At 47.2% G+C, this 23925-nt stretch overlaps 1 protein-coding gene across 1 annotated transcript in view; it reads right to left on the reverse strand.

The window, feature by feature from the left end:
• Positions 1–23925, reverse strand: part of DNAH14 (dynein axonemal heavy chain 14) — a 174992-nt gene that overhangs the window by 136111 nt on the left and 14956 nt on the right. The window contains exons 3-11 of the mRNA XM_045859402.1: positions 23549–23679; positions 20816–20968; positions 20529–20641; positions 18394–18456; positions 15718–15862; positions 14335–14466; positions 9517–9767; positions 4831–4954; positions 629–905 (exon numbers count right to left, since the gene is read on the reverse strand). Coding sequence (XP_045715358.1) covers positions 629–905; positions 4831–4954; positions 9517–9767; positions 14335–14466; positions 15718–15862; positions 18394–18456; positions 20529–20641; positions 20816–20968; positions 23549–23679 — 1389 coding nt within the window. The remainder of the gene's footprint in view (positions 1–628; positions 906–4830; positions 4955–9516; positions 9768–14334; positions 14467–15717; positions 15863–18393; positions 18457–20528; positions 20642–20815; positions 20969–23548; positions 23680–23925) is intronic.

Raw genomic sequence — 23925 nt, forward strand, 5'->3', positions numbered from 1 at the left:
AAAGACCGTGGTCCAGCAATGTGCCCGGCTCCCCAGGTTCTGATTACGGGGGTCGCCGGTGGAGTTCATGAGTCTTCGATTTCACTGGAGTCCCAGGTGCCGTTCCTCCTCGGGAAGGGGGCGCTCAGGGCCCCTCGGCGGCGACGGTGCGAGTGTGAAGGTAGAAACGAGTGACGGCGCGGTCACCCACGCACACTGCAGACGAGCTGTGGGCTCGTGCGTGCCGCGTGCGTCCTTTAACACGTGCGAAAACCAGCCCTCCTGATCGACAGCACACACGCTGCTCTGTTTTCTCCCACTTGTCCATTCCCAGCTGTTGGGACAGCTCCCTTCATCCTTATTTATTATTATTGACCCTCATCCGAGGCTAAACAATAATAAAGTTTTTCACTGCTTTTAGAAAGAGATGAAGGGAGGAAGGGAGAGAGAGAAACATTGATGGGAGAGAGCAGCGTCGATTGGTTGCCTCCCACAGGCACCTGGAGTGGGGATTGAACCCACAACCCAGGTTATGTGCCCTGACTGGGAATCAAACCCACAACGTTGTGGTCACCAGATGACGCTCCGGCCAATTAAGCCACATCGGCCAGGGCTCCCCCTTCATTCTTAAACGTCTCATTTGTCTTACCTAAGAGAACTTCTTCAAGGTTGTCATTCGGTTTTTTGGGTTTGGTTCCTCGGTGTACATCACACGCGCGTTTTATGACGCCGCTGACTTCACTTTTTGGTGTTTCCTCTTCCTCACGCATCGCCGATTTTTCGGAGCACTCAGCAGACCCTAGCAAGTTCTCCTCAGAATTTTCGGAAGAATCGCTCTCTCCAGGAATCCTCAAGCGCAGATTTACTTCAAATATCGGTGCATACATTTTTCTCAAATCCTTGTCCACTGCAATGCTATTCAAAAGCTGATTGAACAGGGAGGATACAGTTTCAGGGACAATACAGTAATGAAAAGAACATTTCATTTAGAATAACACAGAGACCTAAATTTTACATGATAAGTAACCTCAGTGTAACTGAGTAACATTTATGCTCCAGTATCCCCCCCCCAAAAAAAACCTCTGTAAATGGATGCCAGAATGACCACATGTCAATCATCTTAGAGCTTACTGAAAACACAAACTTGTAGGCCCCACCCCAAGGACGGGGCCCAGGAAGCCGAACCGTTTACAAGCTGAACGGGTGGCTCTGCTGGGCACTCAGGTTTGGGACCCTGCCGGACAGGCATGTATCTCAAATGCATTCCCACGGGTCCTGGCTCGTCCCTGTGCCACGCCCACGCGGGCACGGGCGTCCCGACTGGAAACGACAGGCGTAAGAACAGAAGGGACACAACGTGACTACCCTGGGGCTCGGGCTGGGCACCAGCGCCCCTCCCCCCGCCCCCCCATCCTGACCCCTCACGCCCCCCCAACAGTGCTCCGTGCCCGAGGCGTCTGGGACGTGTACCTCACTGCAGTACCGGTGGGATCACCGGCCGAAGCCCGGCCTTCAGCTCCAGCCAGCAGCAAACAAAGGCACTAAGGGTAGGAGCCAAGGCCGTGGGCACGCTACTGAGCTGCGGGGAGAGAGCCCGGGCCGGTCGGGCCGGTGCTGGAGGGGAAGGGCCAGCTGACAGGCTCCACACAGACCGGGCAGAGCCTCCGTTTGGGAGGAGGAGGAGGTTCTGGGAGTGGGTGGTGGCGGCGGCTGCACAGCACTGTGCATGGACCAATGCCCCCGAATTACGCACTGAAAAATGGCTAAAATGGTCAATTTTAGGTTATGTTTCATCACAAGAAAAACGTCCATCTGGACAATTCCAAACAAGCATTTAATGTGTTGCATAGCTTATTCTGGAAAATAACCCCTCACCCTGGAATGACGGACCCTCAAGCCCTAGTTACCTTCTCATGGTACAGCACATAACTATTTTGCCTGGAATCATTCTTGAAGGGTACACCACACCATCTGACAGACAGACATATCCTGGTGTACTTATTTCTGACACAGAACTCACGGTGCACTCACTACTGACACACTGGTCACTGCTGGAAGTGTCCTGGGCGCCACGGCAAACGAGGCGCCCTCACCGAGGCATCGTCACGGTAACCCCGGGCAGGAACTGGTGCCCCCCGCTGCACATAAAGAGAGGCGGAGGCTCCGGGAGCTGGTGCTACTGTGTCAGAGGCAGTGCTGCTAGCGCGTGGCCAGGCTGGAAGGGAGGCGTGGGTCTGTGACTCCACGCCCCAGCGACAACACGGACTGGGGCTTGAAAATCTTTTTATAAGAAAGTCAATTTTTGGCTGTTAGGCTTTCTGTGCCAACAAGAATGACTCAAATTGTTTGATTCCTCTAAGTGGTAAACTTGGGATGAACTGGTACGTTCCACAGCATTCCAGGGGCCGTGGGGGGAGGCCTTCAGCCTGGTCCCTCGGGAGATGGAGTCAGACCCACATTTCCAACGTCCCAACGGGTATTTCCACCCGGCTGCTCACAAGCACCTCTGACTCAGCGCCTCCTGAAATGAACTAACTGTCGTATCTCGGACTGGGCATTCGAATGGGCTCCAGAGGGCAGTCCACACCAGACATGAGGTCGGCACAGGCAAACGCAGGAGCGGACCAAGGCCAGGCCCTGGGAGCAAAGTGTGAGCCAGATGCCGGAACCCGGGCTGCGGGCAGGAACGGAACTGGGGGCAGATGGCAGCTGGGGGCGGTCCCTGTGCCCGTACACGTTGAGCCGAGTCACAAGCCAGGGAGTCCCCAAAAATAAGAAACCCAATAGGAAAACAAAGGTTCCAAAGACAACAATAGGCAACTCAAAGAAGGAAAATAAAATAGCTACTCATATGGATGTTGAGCCTCAGTATTAAAGAAATACAGAAATAAGAAGGGAGACACCACGTATCACGCATCAGACTGGCAAAGACCAGACGGTCGTCAAAGACGGAGAACTGAGAGGGAGAGAGGCCCGGGGAGAAGCGTGCTGGCTGGCGACGGGGACGCGACTCTCGGGGGGCACGAGGGCGGCGTTCGCAATAAACCGTCTCTGCCCTCCGGCCCCGGGATCTGCGCGGACACACGACACGGAGAAGTTTCCACCGAGTCCAGCGAGTCACCTGCCCAGAGGCTGCTTGTTGCTGCCTGTTAGGGGCAGTGCAGCCTCAGAGGTGACCTGAGCGTTTGTAGAACAGACACATAGAGGCTGATGTATGGAAACTCATGCAACGATCACGGACAATGAACTGTGTGTGTGTGTGTGTGTGTGTGTGTGTGTGTGTACACCATCACAGATTGGGTCCCTGGGAGGCAGACCCCAAGGCAGGCAGGCAGGGTGTTCATTAAGGAATGTACTTGGGGTCAGCACCCAAGGGAGGGGCCTCACGGAGGCCGAGTGGGTGGAGGCGAAGCTGAGCTGTGCTACAGGCCAGGCGGCAGCCTCGGCCGACCCCCTGGGAGCTCTGGGGCCGGAACAGCCCTTCGGGGTTGCCCCGCGCTGTGCTGTGATGCCACGCCGTCACACCCTGCAGGCCCACTCAGCGCACGAGCGGGGGCGGGGGGGGCCACCCCACCAGGGGGTTTCGGCCTCGGACCAGGTGGTGCAGCGGGAGCAAGAATCGCAGAGAGCCGGCAGCTCCGGGCCCCCTGCGGACAGCGTTCCCGGCCCCTGGGGCCACAGGCCCTTCACGGGAGGGCGATTTGGTGGCCCGTCACCATGAGGTCTAGCTCTACATCCCGCTCTACCCGAGATGAACCTCAACAACACGATGTGGAGTGGAAAAAAGTGCAGACAGAATGGCGGCACAATGGCATTCATGCAGATGGCAGTGTGAATGCACCAATAACCAATAATGACTTGTTTTTAAAAATTCATTCTGAACTTACAGAAAGCAGACTGAAGAAATATACATGACCTAGAGTGCAGTGAGTTCTCACAGAGGGAGGAAGACTGGTTAAGTACACGGAAAAGGAAAAAAATAAAACAGTAGAACAAACAAGAGGCCCTGAATGAGCTGATGAAGGAAGTATTCCATGAACTAAGAGGATGATCAGCTCAGCTCTCTGATCTGGGCTCTTCAAAAACAAAAAAGTTACAATAAAAGAACAGGTATAAGAATATGTAAAAATTTAGCACATGGTAAAGATACATCTTAATTAATGGGAAGAGGATAAATTACTCAATAAACTATGTTAGTGCATTTGGGGAAAATTAGTTTAGCTGTCTTATAATATGTACAATCAACGCAAGTATCAAACAAAGGAATTACTTAAAGGTACACTAGAAAAGACTTTTTGCTCCACTGCATTGCCTTAGTTTCTTGGTCAAACACCAGCTGGCTGTCTTCACGGCGTTCTGTGCCGCTGACCTGTCTGCCTGTGCTGTCCCTGATAAAACACTACTCTCACTCCTGCAGCTTGGGAAGAACTCCTGAGATCGGGGGCGCCAGTCCTCCAGCTTCGCCCTGCTCCTTCACCACTGTGCTGCTCCGGGTCTTCCGCCGCTCCACGCAAACTCTGGCCTCGGTCTGCCACTGTTCACAACGTAACTTGCTGGTGTTTTCCGTGGAGCTGCCCGAGGCTGTACTTCAGTGCCCAGCTCCGTGCCCGGTGGACACAGTGAGTACATGATAACGCAGGAACGAGGAACCACAGGAGAGAAGTACAAACACAGCTTCTACGCTGGGAAGGGGTGAGTGTGTGTGTGTGTGTGTGTGTGTGTGTGTTGGGCGGGAAATGTATTCATCATAAATCACATTTTGACTTCAAAACTTACTCATTTTACTTATTCACATATTTTTCATTTACTCATTAAAATCTATGTGTATGTATTTTTCAGAGACCATTTTACCTCAATATCAAGGTCCGTTTTTATTTCTGTCTTTCCAGGAGAAGTAGCTCGTAGGTTTGAATCATTAACAAATTCTTTAGCACCCCTTATATTTCCAATAAAAGGAGAGGTGTCCTCATATATTCTGGAATAAGAAATGGAAAGAAAAAAAAAGTCTTTAAACTCTTATATCTCGTTAACACCCATAAAACATAAATAACTAAACATTCCTCCAAAGAAATACGGCCAATAAGTATGCAAAAAGGTTGCATAGCATCTCTACTTGTCAGGGAAATACAAACCAAGACCACAATGAGATATCACTTCACAGTAGGATTAATATGTTTTTTTTAACTTTTTAAAAAAGATTTTATTTATTTATTTTTAGAGAGGGAAGGGAGGGAGAAAGAGAAAGAGAGGGAAACATCAATGTGCGGTTGCTGGGGGTCATGGCCTGCAACCCAGGCATGTACCCTGACTGGGAATCGAACCTGTGATACTTTGGTTCACAGCTTGTGCTCAATCCACTGCGCTATGCCAGCCAGGGCTAATATGTTTTTTAAAAAGGAAAATAACAGTGTTGGTGAAGTAGAAACCTAGTGCTTTGCTGGTGGGAATGAAAATGGTGCAGCTTCTGTGGAAAACAGGAGAGAAATTAACTTCCTCAGGAAGTTAAGTGTGGGACTGCCACGGGATCCAGCAACCCCACCTCTCGGTACATGCACTAAAGACGTGAAAACAGGGACGCGGACCGATACTTGCACATCAATGTTCATAGCACCATTATTCAAATGGCCAATGGTTAAAACAACCCACCTGCCCGTCAGTAGATGAATGAATCAACAGAACGTGGTCTATCCACACAATGGACTGTTATTCAGCCTTAAAAAAGAAATTCTGATATATGCCACAACATGGACGAACCTTGAAAACATTATGATATGTGAAATAAGCCACACACAGAAGACAAATACTGTATGATTCCACTTACACGAGCTACTTAGAATAGGCCAATTCACGGACACAGACCATACAGCAGAGGTTACGGGGCTTGCTGGGGGCCGTGCACGGGAAAGTAGGAGTCACTGTTGATGGGAACAGAGTGTCAGCTCAGGAGGGTGAGAAAGTTCCAGAAATGGACACACTGATGGTTGCACAACACCGACTGTGCTTAATGCCACTGAATTACGTATTTAAAAACGGTACCTTCATGGTATTCATGCTTTACTGCCATGAAACATTTTTGTCTCATTTAAGCAGAATGGGGAAGGAAAAACATTCCACAAGCCTTAACTGAGGAAAATAGAGACAAAAACATTTATAGAAAAGTAACTATGTACAAGTGTATAATAATAGGGAAAAATAATTTTAATCATAATTATTAGGAAGATGGAGAATTCCCACACACACTGAAAAGTATAAAGAACTCTAAATTATAAGGTGGAGGATGGCACTGGGAATGAAGAGACATCTGACTGATAACTGCAAAAATAGGAAAGCTGGAAAAGAGAAAGGGGGATCAACAAAAACAAAGTAAAATAAGTAACAGGCATGAAAAAAAAAATGGAAGAAATAAGATTAAACCATACCAGTCATCACCAGCTGTGAATAGGCTCAATTTCCCCAGCAGAAGACAAAAACTATCAGGTTGGGTAAAAAGCAAAAATCAAATCGTAATAAGATAAGATACATATCTGAATACAAGGTGAAAAAGTAAGGTTGAAAATAAGGCTATGAGGAGTTTCTGGCAACAAGAGAATACTTTGCCCACCTCCCAACCCACTGCCCCTCAGGCAAACTCCAGTTTGCTCTGTGTCTGTGGGTTTTGTTATGTTTATTCATTTGTTTTATTGTTTTAGATTCCACGTGTAAGTGAAATGCTATTCGTCATCCTCTAACGGGTCTATCCACATTGTTGGGAATGGCAGGCTTTCCTTCTTTCCATAAGTGAGTAGTACTCCATATGTGTATACCCCCCCCCCCCGCCACAAATGTATAGCAAACACCTCTTCGTCCGCTCATCCACCAATGAGACATTTAAGTGGTTTCCAAATCTTCGCTACCATGAACGCTGCTGCCATGAATGCAGAGGTGTGTATTAGCTTTTCGGATCAGTGTGTTCATTTTCTTCAGACAAATACTCAGAAGTGGAGCTGCTGGGCCACAGGGTAGCTCTACTTTTAACTTGCTGGGGAACTGCCGCCCTGCTCTCCACGGCAGTGGCGCCGATGTCCATTCCCTCCAGCAGCGTGCGAGGGGTCCCTCCGCTCCATGTCCTCGCCGACCTGTCATCTCCTGCCGCGTTGATCAGCGCTGCTCTAACCAGTGAGAGGCGAGACCTCGGTGTGGTCTGATTTGCATTTCCCTGGTGATTAGTGACACGGAGCAGCTTTTCATGCACCTGTCAGCCACTTGCATTAACATAAATGTCTAGTCAGATCCTCCGCCCATTTTTTTTTATTGGATTTTGGTTGCTGTCGAGTTGTGTGAGTTCTCTACATATTTTGGGTATCAACTCCTTATTGAATCTATGATTCACAAGTGTTTTCCCCCATGAGCAGGCTGCCTGTTCATTTGGTCGATGGCTTCCGTTGTTGTGCAGAACTTTCTAGTTTGACGTAGACCTCGCTTGTTTTTGCTTTTGCTGCCTTTGCTTTTGGAGTTGGATCCAAACACTCGTCACCTCGTCCTATAGCAAGGAGCTCACTGCCTGTTTTCTCCCAACAAATAGTAATGGGGGAACTGAATACTGATATGCAAAAGAATGAATTTAGAATCCTGACTGATACTATAAAGTTAACATAAAATGTATCAAAGGTCTAAATATAAGGGCTAAAACTGTAAAATATTAAAAGATAACACAGGTGTAAACCTTCATGACCTTGGATTAGGCAATGATTTCTTAGAATTGACACCTAAACACTCTCACTGTAAGTAAATAAATAAATAAAGTGGACCCTGCAAAATCACTTTTATGCCCTAAGGAATACTGTCAAGGAAATGAAAAGACCTGCAGAATGGGAAGAATATTTTTGAAAACAATCCATTATTTAGCAATAAAAGTGTCTAGTACCCAAAATGTTTTTTTTTTTAATTCTTACAACTCAACAAGAAAAAGACAAGTAACACAATCTAAAGACGGACACGGGATCTGAGCAGACACGCCCCCCCCCCGCCCCGAGAAGACACACAGCCAGCGGGTGGGCGCACACACGCAGCATGCTCCGCATCACCGGTCCGGAAGGAAACACAGGTCGGCGTCGTCGGCAGGTCGGCGGAGACAGACTCAACAACCGCGGCTGCTACCTCCCAGACATCCGCTTCGTGGTCACTCTCCAACAACATTATGATACATTCTGTTGTCACCTCCAGGTTATGGATGAGGAAACCGGGGTGTAAAGAACTTACGTAAGCTCTGATAGATTAATAGTAACGTAAGCCACAGAACTCATCAGAGATAAAAACAGGACTTACAACCTAGGTGGTCTGATGCACGAAAAGACGCACTTGAACCAGTGCCCACGTGTTCCTCCTGTCACATTAACAAAGGCATGCAGGGGTGTTGTCGGATTTTTAAATGGACTACAAAGTAGTACACGAGGGTTATACCAACAGAAGAATATAGAGAAGTCCAGAAGAACTACACCAAAATGATAAGACATTGTATTTAAGTTATAGAATTTGTTTTACAAATTTTCTATAATATACTGAATGAATTATACTAGTTTTTAAAATAATTATTTTCAGAATGAAACCTTTTCCTACACACACACAACAGTGTTAGAAGAACCAAGGTCATGGTGTGTTGTCAGCAGACGGCTGTTTCCATGCAGGCTGAGGCCCTGGCACTGGCGCGAGTCCACCACGAGGCCTTGGGTAAGTGACCGAAGCTGTGGATTTGGTAATAAATCAGAGAACCATACACTCACTTGAAGATTCTTCAGAGCTTTATGAATTGATACATTTTAACTACTCTTCAGTTATGATACTAAAACTTTGATTGGGTCAAAATGATGTTGTCAATTTTGATGGTCTGGGCATAATCATAAGTATTCCACGATTTCAACTCAGTCCATGTTTCACAAATTACAGTAGATAGACACACTTGTGGAAAATAAGAAAAATCCTTTTTTTTTTTAAAAGTGTTTAAATAGAAGGTGAAAATATTTTGTATTCAACAGATCTTATACAATGGAATCAACTCAAATTCAATTGAACTTTATGGCTCCTTCTAGAATCACTCTTGTGTCTTTAAGAACTAGCTCTGAACTTTAAAGACACAGTATATCTGTATATAGAATTACCATATTTAGAAAAGTACAGAACACCCAGTTTAATTGGAATTTCAGACAAACAAAAATTTTTAGTATAGGTACCATTTGAGACATACACATACTAAAAAATTATTCATTGTTTATCGGAATTTCATATTGTACTGGACGCCCCATATGTTCCATGGCAATCTGACATACGCAGAACTTGAAAAAAAAATTGGGGGAAATTTTCTTAAGTTTTATGGACAGTATGAAGTAAACTATTACCAGATGCTAAGTTCAGATCATTGTAAAAACTAAGCACATACAACTTGCTATAAGGAGAACTTTCAAGTCTTAGCTTCGACTGTTGGGTATCTCCCCCATGAGTGGCAATCGATATTCACAGCCCCATGATTGCAAAGTCCCTCTGTAAGTAAAAAGGACGACTTACTTGATGAGGTTTTCATTCCTCTTCTCCTCGGATAACGGCGCTCGGGCGGAGTCACTGAAGAACTCCAAGAGCAGCGTCGCCGCCGCGTCCATCAGCTGGCGGACCAGCTCCTGGAACAGGCAGTCCACCAGCATCAGGAACCGCAGGACGGTGTGGAAGAAACGCCGGCATTTGGGCACTTTGAAATACGCCGTGTTGTCCTTGGAGAACTCCAACGCAAAGCACTCTCTAATCTCCTCCCTCTCTGCCGCCTGCAGTTCAGTCCGCAAAGGAGAGACAGGGGAGGATTCCCCGTGTTGACGCAGCAGGGGTTCTAAGGTGCAGCATGTTTATTAGTCTGAATAACACACTGGAACTAAAGATAGCAATTTTCCCTAGAAACTTACCTTGTGCTTTACCCTCTATGCCTGCCTCCTGCTTAAACACGAGACAGAAAACTTAGGTCCTGAAACCTGTGCAGTTTGGTGTCTCATTTGTAAAGGCAGGTTAACATGGGAGACTGCAACAGGAAGCACACACTCATAAATGTCCGTGTGCTCCTACACAGAGGAACCCTCCCCAGATGCACCAAGAGCTGCCACTGGGGGAGAGTAAAGTCTCAATATAAGGATTCCTAAAACTCAGTGCAATGCCGCCTCCTTGGTGCTAGGCTACAGCAATGAGACTTTATTTTACTTTGTTATCCTCACCCGCGGGCGTGCATGCTGGTCTTAGGGAGGGGGCAGGGGAGTGAGAGAGGGAGGGAGGGAGAGAAACACTGACAGGAGAGAGGAACATCGACTGACTGTCTCCTGCATGCACTTCCACCGAGCCCACCCTAGGCGTGTGCCCCGACCAGGAATCGAACCTGCGACCCTCCTGTTTACAGGACGATGCTCCAACCAGCTGAGCCACACCAGTCAGGGCTAGACTTAATTTTAACACAGGGGTGCTACATAATACAGAATTAAGGAACAATTCAAGTTCGTCAAGTTTGATGTTAGATTTTTATATGTAAGTATAATTTCATCTCTTGAGACAACCAACTTAGCCGGTCAGAAGTGAGTGGCATGTTTTGATCAAAAATACGGGGTGGTATCAGTATCAGGACCCCCAAACACTTCTAAATTGTGATCCTAAAAATAATCTGGAAGCTACTCCAAAGGATTCCTTTTAGATACACAACCATTTAATTCCCGATGGACCTTCAGAATTCTAAAAATGTTTCCAATTTTTGTACTTATTGGTCATGCTTTTTCATTTCTGCTCCAGTTGGCACCTAAATACTCGTACGTAGTCATTCTTTTCAACGTGTGCTCTAATTTTTAGAAAAACGATTGCATGAGTTTCTTATGTCACCTCTCTTCATATTTCATTTTATTCATTTCTGTTTTCTTTTTTGAATTAACTAGGTCAGTTGCTTAACCACCTGGCACATTTTTTCCAGTACTGGCGGCTGACTGGAGGGATGGCTTACCAAGGTGAGGAAGTTCTTTACTGAATCCGCAGCTGCCTGAAGCAGCTGGCCAAAGAAAGCGCTAAAGAAAGACCTAATTTCTATACTAGTCACAGGCACAGCCACCCTGGGCCTGACAAAGGGAATACGACTTTTTAATAGATTATGATTTTATTGAAAAGGTTGTTTTCCCAGGAGTGATCTGAAGACTTTATGTGCATAATGCATGGATTTTTAATTGGTAAAATGGGCAGAGCCTATTAATTATTCAAAGTAAAGATCTTTAGCCATGGTACTAGAGCAGTTTTAAAGAGCTTAGTATGTACCCGTTTCAGCACAAAAATTACACAGTGATAGGCCTGGTCTTTTTATCCAACACTGGTGATGCCGGTGGGGATTCTGCCCCCGGGCAGGCTGACCCACCCTCTGCCACCACAGGAGGTGAGCTGGGCTGGGCTGGGTGGGCCATCTCCGTCCTCCAGGTCTACACCACTGACTCTGGCTCTCCGTTCCCGTCCCGCCCACACCTGCGCTGCCTTCCTCCGGAGCCAGGCCGTCCCAGAGGTCGCCCAGAGCAACCCTTTCCAACCCAGGGGTACTTCAGAGTCACTTCGGAGTGTTTATAGCGCTGCCGGCCCTGACGGCAGACACTGTCATTCCACGGGTCTCGGGGGTCCCAGACACCCCGAGTGTATTCATGGAAAGCCGCCCAGGTGCTTCTAGTGGGCAGCCTGTCGGAGGACCACTAGCCTAGAGTTTGGCCACCGAGTAGCTAGACATTTCAGTTTGAAAACTTCATCCAAGATGGCAGTGGAGGCGACTCCGGCCTCCATGCCACGAGCCTGTAGCAGCCACAGCGCTGCACACCGATGCTGGGTCCCAGCAGCGCCCAGCGCGCCCGCAGCAGGCCTGCCGCCTGCTTCCTGCCCTGGCCCCCGTCACTGTGTGTGTGTGAGGCCCTGCCGCTGCACGGCCACCCACAGATGCCCCAGCAGCCAGGTGCATGCACAGCACCAGTGCCGGCCACCCCCGCCGCCTGCCTTGGTCCTCAGCCACTGGACCTGGGGACACTGCGAGCACCCCAAGAGCCCCTGCAGTCCCTGGAGACCCACTGTAGTAGTGTCCGATGACCACACAGCTTCTGGTCCTCAGAAGCCTCAGCCAAGAGACCTCACACCCCTCACAGGACCTGCCGCCTCCACAGGGCCCTGCATGTGGCCCCCTGCACCCCTGGACCCAGGGTCACAAGTCACTCCAGCATGTCCCAGCCACAGGTGCAAGTCTTCCCTTACTGGAGTCGGCCCATAAAGAGACGACAGCTTCTTCAAGTGCACAAACGCCTACGCGAGCCTACAGGAATCGTGAAAATCAGGGATTCTTAAGCCTGCTGAAGGAATATAGTAAACCTCCGGCCACTGGCCCCAGAGAAACAGACACCCAGGAATTATCCAACAAGGAATTCAAAGTAATCACACCGAAGATACTAGGAGAGCTGCAGAGGAGACCTACCAGGGGTCACTGTGTAAGTTACGTAAATGTGTAACCACTGGGATGCACACCTGAAACTAATGTAACATTGAATGTCAATCGTGATTAAAAATTATTTTAAATTAGAGAAAGAAATGATCCAATCAGAGAGGAAAAAGAAACAGAGGGAAAATCACCTATGTAATCAACGGGAAACAAGAAAGGTATCAATTTGTGGATCACTGGGTTTCCGGAAGGAGAACCGGGGGAGAGGGGGCAGCAAGCTCATCTGGAGAACACGGCTGCAAACCACGGGTGACCCCGAACAGCCAAGGGAATCCCAAGAAAGAACAAAGTTGGAGGCGTCCTGCGGTTACCTGGTATCAAACTGCACTACGAGGCTACAGTAACAAAAACAACAGGGCGCTGGCATAACAACAGACACGTAATCAATGCAACAGGACAGTGAACCCAGAAATAAACCCATGCCTATACGGTCAGTGCACCTGTGACCAAGGAGACCAGGACATACAACAGGAAAGACAGTCTCTTCCATAAATAATGTCGCAAAAACTGGTCAGATACAGACAAAAAAAATTAAACTAGATCACTTTCTTACACCATATATACAAGTATAAATACAAAGTGGATTAGCGACTTAAATGTAAGACCCAAAACCGTAAAAGTCTTAGGAGAAAGCTTAGGCAGTCAACTCTGCGATTGCTCTTAGCCATATTTTGGGGAGTATGTCTCCCCAAGCAGTTAAACAAAAGTAAAAAAATGAACAAGTGGGACTATATCAAACCAAAATGAGTTGCACAGCTAAGGCAACCACAAACAAAAAAGACGGCCCACTGATTTCCACAACAGGGCTGGCAGTAAGTAGGTCTGATGAGCTCTCATCAGAAGTTGGTTTAAACGGAAATCCCTTAACAAACGTCGATGACCAGACAGACCCTGGCGGCGCTGAACGGGAGAAAGCGGGGCGACCCTAAGTAGTATTTTACCACATCCCAGGGGCCTGAGTCCTTTCGTGAACGCCTTGTTGGTCATGCTGTCCTCGGCCCGACTGTCCCCGAGTCTGTGTTTGTCCCCGAGTGTGCTGAGGGAGGCCAGGACCAGGAGAAATACGGTAAAGAAGAGGCGGCTTCATTTCACGGACATAAAATAGCTGCACTTCGTCTTCCTGTCAACGGGCCTTGCAGACACCCGGCATCTATCCCAAGTCCAATTCGGAGGAGCAATCTGTGAAAATCAGTTGAGGGAGACCCAGTCCATTTGCTCCCCCAGAGAGCCTCGCACATCCTTCTGGGTTCAGTCACAGCGGCAGCGGGGGGCAGCAAGGCGCTAACGCGGTGACGCTGTCCCTCACCCAAGTGCATTCGAGAACCACGTTCTGTGCACGGTGGCTCCCCACACGGGGGCGCTGCACGGGACAATCCTGTGACAGGAGTCACAGCACATCGGGCGCGAGAGCCTCGAGGACACTGGTCACTGAATCACTGAGTCCTTTTAGCGAAATCCTCAGGCAAGTTTTATCTCATCCAGTTATGTTTCTCCTGAGCGACGAGTTTTTGTCTCAGGGACCCTGAGCTTTGTGACGATTCCCTTTTATATGTCAGCGCAAGTCACACTGGAAGCATCTGGGAAGTACATACGTAGAAATGTGCACACAATCATTTGTACAAGACACAAAAACACCTCCATGCACATGTCTGTGCATTCTACAGAGCATTCAGGGAAAGTTCCCGTACTGTACCTGGTAAACGGAAAGCACTAGCCACTGGGCTAACTAACCACCTTTGTCCCTCCATCTGCCCATTTCCAGTGCTTTTTCCAGGGGTGCGATTTGGAGCAATTGCTTTAACCACTACACAAAAAACTGATAAATTGAGAGGATACAATTAAAGGATTACCTTGAAGATCGTTCTTTTCATCTCTGAAATAGCCTTATCCCTGATAGCCTGGAGTTGTGCCAGCGCGTGGGAAGCCTGCTGTGACTGCTCCTCACAGAACTCGTCCAGAGAGTACGTCCGGTACCGGTCCAGCTAATCAAGTGACAGCGCGTGTTGGGTGGCGCCACATCCAAATTCATTGACCAAAAAAAAAAAAGAGAGAGAAAACATGTCGGCCATCTCTTCATGTCATAAAGAGCAGCATGTTTTATACTTTCAATTGTATGTTATTCTTTATGTTACACTATGTGCCTTGTATGTTTTTCATATCCAAACACCCATTGTTAAATATAACTAAATCTTGATAAAAGACAAAAATATACAGTACTTTAACTGTAACAAAAATTAAACCAAAGCAAAAACAAATTCAAGAGCTGATGTATTTTTTGGAAATATTTGTGAACCCAGGGATTCACAGGGAGTTCCTGGGATTCAAACAATCCCAGGAACTGCTTTGCCCTGAAGTCCCAATTATTTGTCAGACTTAAAAATCTGAACACTAAATGTAGAATGAAGAGGTTGAAATTAAATAATACAAATAAGGTAAAAATTATTCTGGGTTTTAATGTTTTAAAGGGTAAAAAAGAAGGGTAAAAGACAATGGGTGATAAAAACAATAAAATTGATGTTAAAAAATAAAAAAGCTCTTGATTTACAATATTAACTTTATTACATGTGCACAGTCAACACAGTTAATTTTGAGCTGATTGTCAAGTTTATAACTTGTTCAAGCCCTAGTATTATTTCTCTTTCTAGGTCTAGATGACTTTCAATTTTACTTTTCAGTATCTCCCTCACACAGTGGGTCAGTTAGGCTGCTGGAGTGCTGTCGTAAGTGTACATTAAACACTTAAAATTTATATTTCTATATACTTACCTTTATTGAAAGAAAACTCTTCCATATAAATTAAATCACTCATTAAAAAGGTCACCCTTTCTTAGAATTGTGGAAAAGGAGAATTCACAAATTTAACCTAAACCTCCGAGTTGCAACTTAACACAATTTTTTTGACACGCTACATACTGAGAGATTAGTCACTATCAATTATGCATTAAAGATAATTATTTATAAATAATGTCACACATTTGGAGGTTTGAAAGTAAAAAAAAAAGCCTCATAATAGACTTAGGTTAAGTGTACGGAAGAAGTTATTTACGAGAAATGCTAACCTAAAAGCGACCACCCAAGGGAGTGATGTCCCTTGCAGGTGTTTCCGAGCTGGGCATCCTCAGGGCGGTCTGCTCATGGACCTAGCCACCTGCACTCCTTTTACTCAAAACCCTGGTCGCTCTCGCTCACGTCTACCCACCAGTCTCAGCTCACGGCAGCACACGCCCACGCACCTTCACAAGGCATATGGCAGACGGACTCTCTTCCTGCTCATCAGCATTGTTGGGAGTAATCGCATCTTCACAAAGCCCCTTTATGTAAAGCAAGCAGGCTTGAAACAGCTCATCAGCCCAGAACAGGTGGTGGGACAAAAATGACCTGGAAGTTCAAGATTTTCCACAGACTTACCTCCCCTTCAGAGCGAAGGAGGCTAACTTAGAGATAACGGGCATCGCAGGTTTCCTGTGCCCGCAGTTAACACGTACTGCCCGCCCGCCTCCAGCACACTTCCAACGACACTGGTGAAGATCCGCGCGCCCCGTGGGTGGTGTCCGGCTGGGGCGCCCAAGGCCAGGTCCTAGTGCTGGGCGTGCTGACGCGATTCCGTCATGCCGCCCGGTTCTGGCAGTTTTGACACAGTAGGCAGAGACGTCCACAAGGAATCACATCACCCATATTTATCGAATTTCAACAAATCCTCTAACCACCTATCTCCTAAGACAGAGAGAGAGAGAGAGAGAGAGAGGCCCTCAACAGGCCCTTTTCTTCTCTCTGTCCCTTTCCACCGGTGCGACCATGGCCACCACAGTGAGCTGTGCCACTCGGGACCATGCCGGGAGGAGTGGGAGGACAGGCGGGAGCAGAAAAAGGTGGAGCAGAAGTGGAAAGGGCACCGCTCTCCTGAGGGGACGCTGCCGAGTGAAAGCCGGGCCTCCGCGTCAAAGCCCACCCGATTCCGCCGGCCACCGAGGCCGCAGAGTTGCCTTCTGGTGTCCAGGAGCGAAGTTAACTGGCCCCCTAACGACCGGCACGTACTAGATGCTAAATTAATATCCTTGTATATCAAGGAAAGACAGCCAAAGGCTGGGAGAAAACATTTATAAACCACTTATCTGACAAAGAACCGTATCTAGAGTACAAAAAGAACTCTAAAAATTCAGCAGTATGCGAACAATCTGCATAGAAAATGTACAAAAGACATGATGTTTCACCAAAGAAAATGCACAGGTGGCCCATAAGCACATGGAAAAATATTCAACACCATTAGTCGTGCAAATGTAAATTAAAACCACAATGGGATATTACTATGTGCCTCCCAGAATGAGTGACATAAAATAATAAAACAGTTAACACCCCCAAACTGCAGCATAAATGTGGAGAAACTGAATTGCTTCCACGTGGCGGGAGCTGGCGGAAATGAGAGCTACCACGGTCACCTTGCAACTCTTCGGTAGTTTGTTAGAACCTAAACGTGCAATTACCATAGGACCCAGCAATCACACTCCTGGACATTACACCCCAGAGAAATAAGAACACGTGTTCACTCCAAACCCTGTAGATGAATGTTTATAGCAGCTTCGCCTGTCAGAAACAGAAACTGGGACACGCCCAGGTGCACTTCCACAGGTAAGTGGCAGAACAGGCGGGGGTACACTCACACCAGGGACTGCTACTCGGCAACAGGAAGGACCACTCACAGCTGCAGCAACCTGGCTGGATCTCCGGAGAGTCGTGCCAAGCAAGGAGAGTCAAGCCCAAGGCTATGCACTCCACGATTCTATTTTGACAACATTCTTGAAAGGACAAAGTTCTAGAGGTGGAGAACAGGTGCGCTCCGGGCAGAGGTCCAGGAGAAGGTGGGAGTGGGCGGACAGCAGGCAGGGCATGCACGGGCGACGGGAGGGACCCTGTGGTGACAGCAGTGCTGTGTTCCTCCGTCACGTCAATGTCACTGTCCTGACTATCCCGTCCTGCTCTCGGCTTGCAAGACGTTGCCCCCGGGGGAGCCCGGGCGAAGGGCACACGGGGACTCTCTGTGGCATTTCTTACATCGACAGCTGCAGTTCGATCACCACAACCTCAAAGTGGAAAGTTCCAGAGCAGCAGCGGCAACCAAGCTTGGCTGCTGGAGAGCCCACAGAATAGAACTGTCATCTACCTCGGATTGCTTATTCATTCCCCTTTTTGCAAGCAAGAAGGCCAGTCACATGACCGGGGGACTCGGGAACCCTGACTCCCTCTCAGCACCCAACGACACGCGGGGAAGCACAGAGAGTGTCCAGCGCAGAGCGGGTCCGGCAGCCGCGAGGCCTGCTGGAGCGTGGCGGGTGGGGTAATAACATGGGCGTAATAACTCAGTTTTAGTTTGAACATTTCATCTAAAACATCACATGGTGTGCTTGAGTACGGTATTGTTATGTGACAGAACCACATGCTTCTGATTTTGCAACAAAAGATTTTGTAATAAAAAGGGGCATTATTTATGCCGGGGCCTGTATATACACACTTATATACACACATACAAGTTTAATATACAAAAATATTAATAGTCTCTACAAATTAGATGGGGTAAAATTAATAATCAAGGTTCTGGAATGTGACTTTCTAATCACTGAGTGAAAATTGATTATCTGCTTCCATACTACATATTTAAAATAAAGCTCCTGCCCTGGCTGGTGTAGCTCAGTGGATTGTAAGCCGGCTGCGAGCCAAAGCATCACAGGTTCGATTCCCAGTCAGGGCACATGCCTGGGTTGCAGGCCACGGCCCTCAGCAACCACACATTAATGTTTCTCTCTCTCTCTTTCTCCCTCTCTTCCCTCTCTAAAAATAAATAAAATCTTAAAAAAAATTAAAAAATAAAGCTCCCTCTTGAAATTTCTATACATAGATTGCATAATAAGACTTACCTGCTCTTATCTGTCTTAATTCTTTTAACATTACATTTCCAAGTAACAAATGCTTTGTTAACCCTGAAAAGAAAAATACTTCTTACATTCCATACTCATACATTTTAATTACATAAAATAAATTTAGTAAAGGCTTAGTAATCCTAAAAAATTCTCTAGAACATGTCTTACCCATGTGAGTTACCTAAGGCAAATACTACACCACATCACTTTTCTCCTAAACGATCAACAGGATATAGAGCAAAATGTTAAGTGATTGTCATTATAATTCTCACAGATGCATGATCAATTTACTTCCAACACTCCGATAAATATAAAAACTATAAAAATATATTCTTTCCCCTTATACATTTATTGGCTTACTATTTTTAGAAGAGACCCATATTTCAAGAAGCGTTAAGATTCAATTCTCCCGGATAATGAAAAGCACATTAATAAGACATCATTGGATAACGATGGGTAAAAAAGTTAGGATAATGTGTATCATTCCTACAACATAACACTTCTGGCTTTTTAAAAAGACGCACTTGTAACTTTAAAAACTCCAAGAACCCAAGTGGGAAGGAACTGAGGAACTTCCCTGGCGACTGTGCATCGTCCTCAGCGCCCACACAGGACACAGGCGTGTTGACCTGTGCCTGCGAGTCCCCCTCAGCTCCTCCAAGTGCGCTGTGCCACCTGTCCTCTGCACCTGCGGGGCACGTGCCGCATCACAGCCTCCCTCGGCAGCGAGATGTTTGCACCTGGATGAGAACACTCTCAGAGGAACACCGGCATGTGCTGTGACGCTCACCTGCCAAAGTGAGACTCCCGGCGTAGCCGCCGGTACGAGCCGCAGGGGGAGAGAAAGGGGTGGGAAGAGGGGCAGCGACCACGTGGACTCTGAGAAAGAAACTTCCCGGAGGTGCTAGTCGAGCACTCACACTGCAGGGGGCGTGTGATTCGGTTCCAGACAACAACCAGCTCCTGCCTCTCACTCCCCCAGTCAGACCACGCCTCCCTGGGCCTGAAACTTGGAATTTGCTACAGTCTGTCAGGAACCGCCTCCTCTCCAGACCCCACACTGTATATCCTTTTCATCAGCCACCCTACTTAAAGTAGCAACACACACCCACACGCACACACGAAACTGTTTCATTTCTCTGTCCTACTATCTTTCCGGTCCTTATCACTACCTGAAACTATCTTGTCTACTTACTTATTACCCATCTCCCTCCACAGACTGACTCGAAGTCCCATCGGTCCGGAGACCTGCTGGCGAGGCCCCAGTGGAACAGCAAAGGCACATGAGGAGTATTGGCTCAGTAAGTGAATTTGCTACTGAATAATTTCTCTGCTGCAAAATCCGTTCACTTCCCTTACCGAGAAGTTCCTCGGGTTCTTAGTTAGTTCAACTATTTGCAATGTTAAATGTAACGATTTAACATATTGGTCTTTTCTTTTCCTGGTCCCCGGCAGGCAGCAGCAGATCGCAAGAGAAGAGACGTCGGAGAGAAGCTAAAGAAAGTATGAAACTAGACACGAACACTGAGAGAACAACAGTCTGGGACTACTTCCCGAAGGAGCCTCAGGAACCCTAATAGGATGTGACATAAACTTAGGGCTAGCCAAATGTTTAAATGACGACCTTGAATCGGTAAGCTGCCCCAAGCTCCCGAATTCCCCGTTTTATTTTCCTTGGTACTATCTCATCTCCCTCTGACGTTTTGCACACGTATGTGTTTCTCACCACCTCTCATCCACTACAGTGTAGGGTCTCTGGGAGCAAGGCACCGGGGGGTTTGTTCAGCAGCATCTAGCACAGAGCCTGGTTTGCAGCGGACTCTCAGTAAATATTCGTTTAATAAATGAAATGCATGAAAAACCAGAGGTGAATTAAGGTCATGCTGGTCTATTTAAGTTCTCTTGGCACTAAAATATCTTTTTCTTACGATATTTATCCAGAAATATAAAAGAGCTGTAACCCCTAAGTTGGGAAGCTCCTTTTAACTAAAATGTTTCATGGGCTCCCCCATTTCCTCTGCTATTTCCCATAAATATGGCATCACGGCAGCAGAACCCCGATGTCATCCAGCGAATTACTATTTCAAAAGGATCGCATCACAAATAATTGGTCTCCGTTCCGTGCATCTCACCGAAAGTTGGAAAAGATCTTGATCTGCTGCAGTAAGTAGTAATATCTCCTCTCCACCAGCCACTCCAGAGAGGGAGTGAGCTCTGCCTCTTCCACGCCATCCACTCTGGTAACCTGCGGACACACAGCACAGGGACAGCCCCTCACTTCCGGAACACGCGTGTCGTCTTCAAGGAACCCGGAACGCCTGTGTTTGGCTCAGAACTACCTGTCTTTAGAAGGAGGCCTTTTCTCCCTCTCTGACCTTCACGCCGCACCTCATCGACACTCACACTCAACCGGTCTCACCTTCGAGATGAAGGACGCGGTCACAGTCCAGAATTCTCTGCGGTGCCGGGCTCTGTGGGCAGAGACGATCTGAAGGTCGTACGCGTTATAAAAGACTTTAGGGTTTTTCCGGGGAAGACAGTATACAAATTCTCCATCATCTTGCAAAGGTTTCTGAGGTTAAAAAAAAAATTTTTTTTCTTTAGTTAACTGGACCACATGAAGTAGTAAAACTGGCTGAACCGATGACTCAGGAAATTGAAAAAATGTTACTGTAGCTTAGAAATAACATCATTGAGAAAAGCTACAATCAAATCATGGCTGACCAGAGTTCAACAAGATCAGTCTTAAGATTTAATACATTTAATTTTCATTCTTAGACATGACGTGGTGATAAAGCATGCATGGAAACTGGCTTGCACACTTACTAACGTATGCTTGTGAATGCAAAGAACTGAACAATACCTTCCGCGTGTGTGCTGTGCTTTCTGCTCAACCTGTCTGCCAACACGAGAAGCCGTGTGAGCGCATTAAATTTATCACTTATTTTGATAATGATGGTGGTTTAGTATAATAACAGCTAATGTGTCAAGCAGTAAATATCTAATGAGCTGTGTTTCCCATGCGTACCCTCACAACCACAGAGTCTTTAGTCTCTTACATTTAACCCCTTAAACGTCAGAGACGATCAAGTTAGATCTTTGTGATCTCACCAAACGGCGGCAGAAAGCACCGCATGGAGAAAGGAGGAAATCTGAGGACAGTCCCACCGTCAGAGGGTGGACAAGCTGGGCTCTGCGCTGCAGCAGCACACGCCGCGGCCTCTGCCCGCCCCGAGACGCTGCTGAGAAACCAGACACTCTGCACGCAGAGCATTTTTACGCGAGAAGCTTATTTGAGCTTTGAAACATGTCACTTTTACTGATGAAACACTGCAACAAAGTTTTGTTTAGTCTTGTGGGGTAATTAAATTTTATAATGAAAGAGCATTTAGTATTCTTTATTACAACTCAATGAATGATGCCTCCGGAAACTCTTGAATTGTGTAACTGAAAAACAGCGTCTAATCACTGTACTTTTGAACTTTGGATCCAGTTTTACTTTCTAAAAAATAAAACTGTCATCCTTAAAGACTGTTAGGGTTTCTTCTCAATTTTCTCAGCTGCTTCATTTTCTTATTTTGCCTCCTAACATAGTGGGTACCTAGAAACCTTAAAAAACAAGTTTAAAAGCTGCAGATAAAATGAAATAAATGAACTCCGAGTGGTGGTGTAAAGTACACGGGATTTTTACAGCTAGTAGCCACTGGAGGCACTTCTGTTCTAAATTATGTGTCCAGAAAGCTGAGATCACTGGAAATCTAATGTAGACACAATATTCAAAATGGATCATATACGTAATTAAATAATTCAATTGTAGAAGCATAAGAATAATGTGTTATAATTAAATTATTCTTTTCAATAAAAAATGTTTTTCATATTCTCAATTCTTTTTCCACAAATAACACACACCTCTGTAGAGAGTCTAAGGATATTAAACTGATGTACAGCTGTTGTTTTTTTTTTTTGTAACTACCTCACCCCTCTGTCTGCCAGGCCACAGGCATTATCTCACTTGATTGTCAAAGCTCTCTAAGGTAGGTATTATTATCTCCAGTTCAAGGTCTAAGAAACGAAAGCTCAGGGAGGTCAGAAACTTGCCTAAAACGACACAGCAAGTGCATAAACAGATTCACAACCGGGGGAGTCTGAGTCTGCTACGCACGTGCTCTCCTGCACACGGGCGCTGCCCCCGACCAACGGCCAGACGTCCATTTCCCCGCGCGGTGCCGGAGCAGGGGCCGGCAGACTCCGGCCGGGACCAGGTGCCTGCTTCTGTGGACAGGTTTACAGGGACACGGCCACCCGTCAGTGTTTTGTCTCTTGCTGCTCTCCCGCCGCCGTGACAGGGTGGCAGGATCACCACAAAGATCACAGCCGGCAAAGCCCAAACTATCTGCTATTGGGCCCTTTTCGGAAGAAGCCTGCGGGGACCCCTGGTCCGGAACAGAGGCTCTCAACCGCGCGGTGGCATCACCCAGAGAGCTTAAGAAAATGCAGGTGGCCGAGCTCCACCCACAGACCTCCCCATTCAGAAGGTTGGGGGTGCAGTGAGAACACGCGTTTCCGTGAGTTCCCAGGTGACGACGCAGGGGCTGCCGGCCTGGGCACTGCACCTGGAGGACCCCCGATCCGAAAGCAGGACGAGATGGCCCTGCTCAGTCTCCGATCACCTGTCACAGATGAGGTCACAGGAAGCAGACCTTAGTTCTTACCACGGCTTGCCCCTGGGTCACGTGGCGCTGGACAAGCTAAAATTTCCCTGAACAGGCTCGTGAGGAGAAAACGGAAAGGAAAAGGGGACGCGGAGATGCGGAGGTAAAAGGGCAAGTACGAGGGAGCGGGAGAGGGAGAGGGACAGAGGGTCACAGAAGCACACGGGGACTTCTTCTCAGAGCACAAACCCCCGATGAACATGCACTGAAGTGCAGACTTGAATTTCAGGCGGACGCAATATCTGCGCTCCATCCTCTAAGTGAAATGAAGCGATCTCAAACACTCTTCATGAGCATTCACCATGAAATGAGATAATCCGATATTAATGTAACAAACAATAATGCGATAATGGCCTTAATGTATATAGTAAAATAAAGATTGGGATACAGTTTCAAACACACGCTTTTAGAGCACGAAGCCGAGTGAAAGGGAGTAACACCTTCAGAAGGGTCTTCGGAGCTGCGATCTGGGGACTTGCGTGTTCCAGGCGGTGGTGCGGCAGTGCGGTGGGCCAGCCCAGCTTCTCCCGCAGCCGAACGATGCTTCTCACCACGTCGTCGTCCTCCGGTTCTGGGGGGGGGGGGGGGGACACGGAGACAAGACCCAATGTGAGTGTGGATACAGGCATCAGTCAAGGGTGATGCTGGATATTCCAAATGCTTCCACACAGAGAAAAAATACAAACGGTAACGCACACCGAAAGTTTACGCAGACTGTATAGTTGGAGGAGAAAATACAGCTTACAATTCAACCTTTAATGGAAGCCGGAAGGAAGAAACAACAGTTTTCCATTTAAGAAAGAGATCGCAAAGGACC

The sequence above is a fragment of the Phyllostomus hastatus genome, unplaced genomic scaffold (assembly GCF_019186645.2).
Source record: "Phyllostomus hastatus isolate PE091 unplaced genomic scaffold, TTU_PhHast_1.1 phas_contig_148, whole genome shotgun sequence".
Taxonomy (NCBI): Eukaryota; Metazoa; Chordata; class Mammalia; order Chiroptera; family Phyllostomidae; genus Phyllostomus; species Phyllostomus hastatus.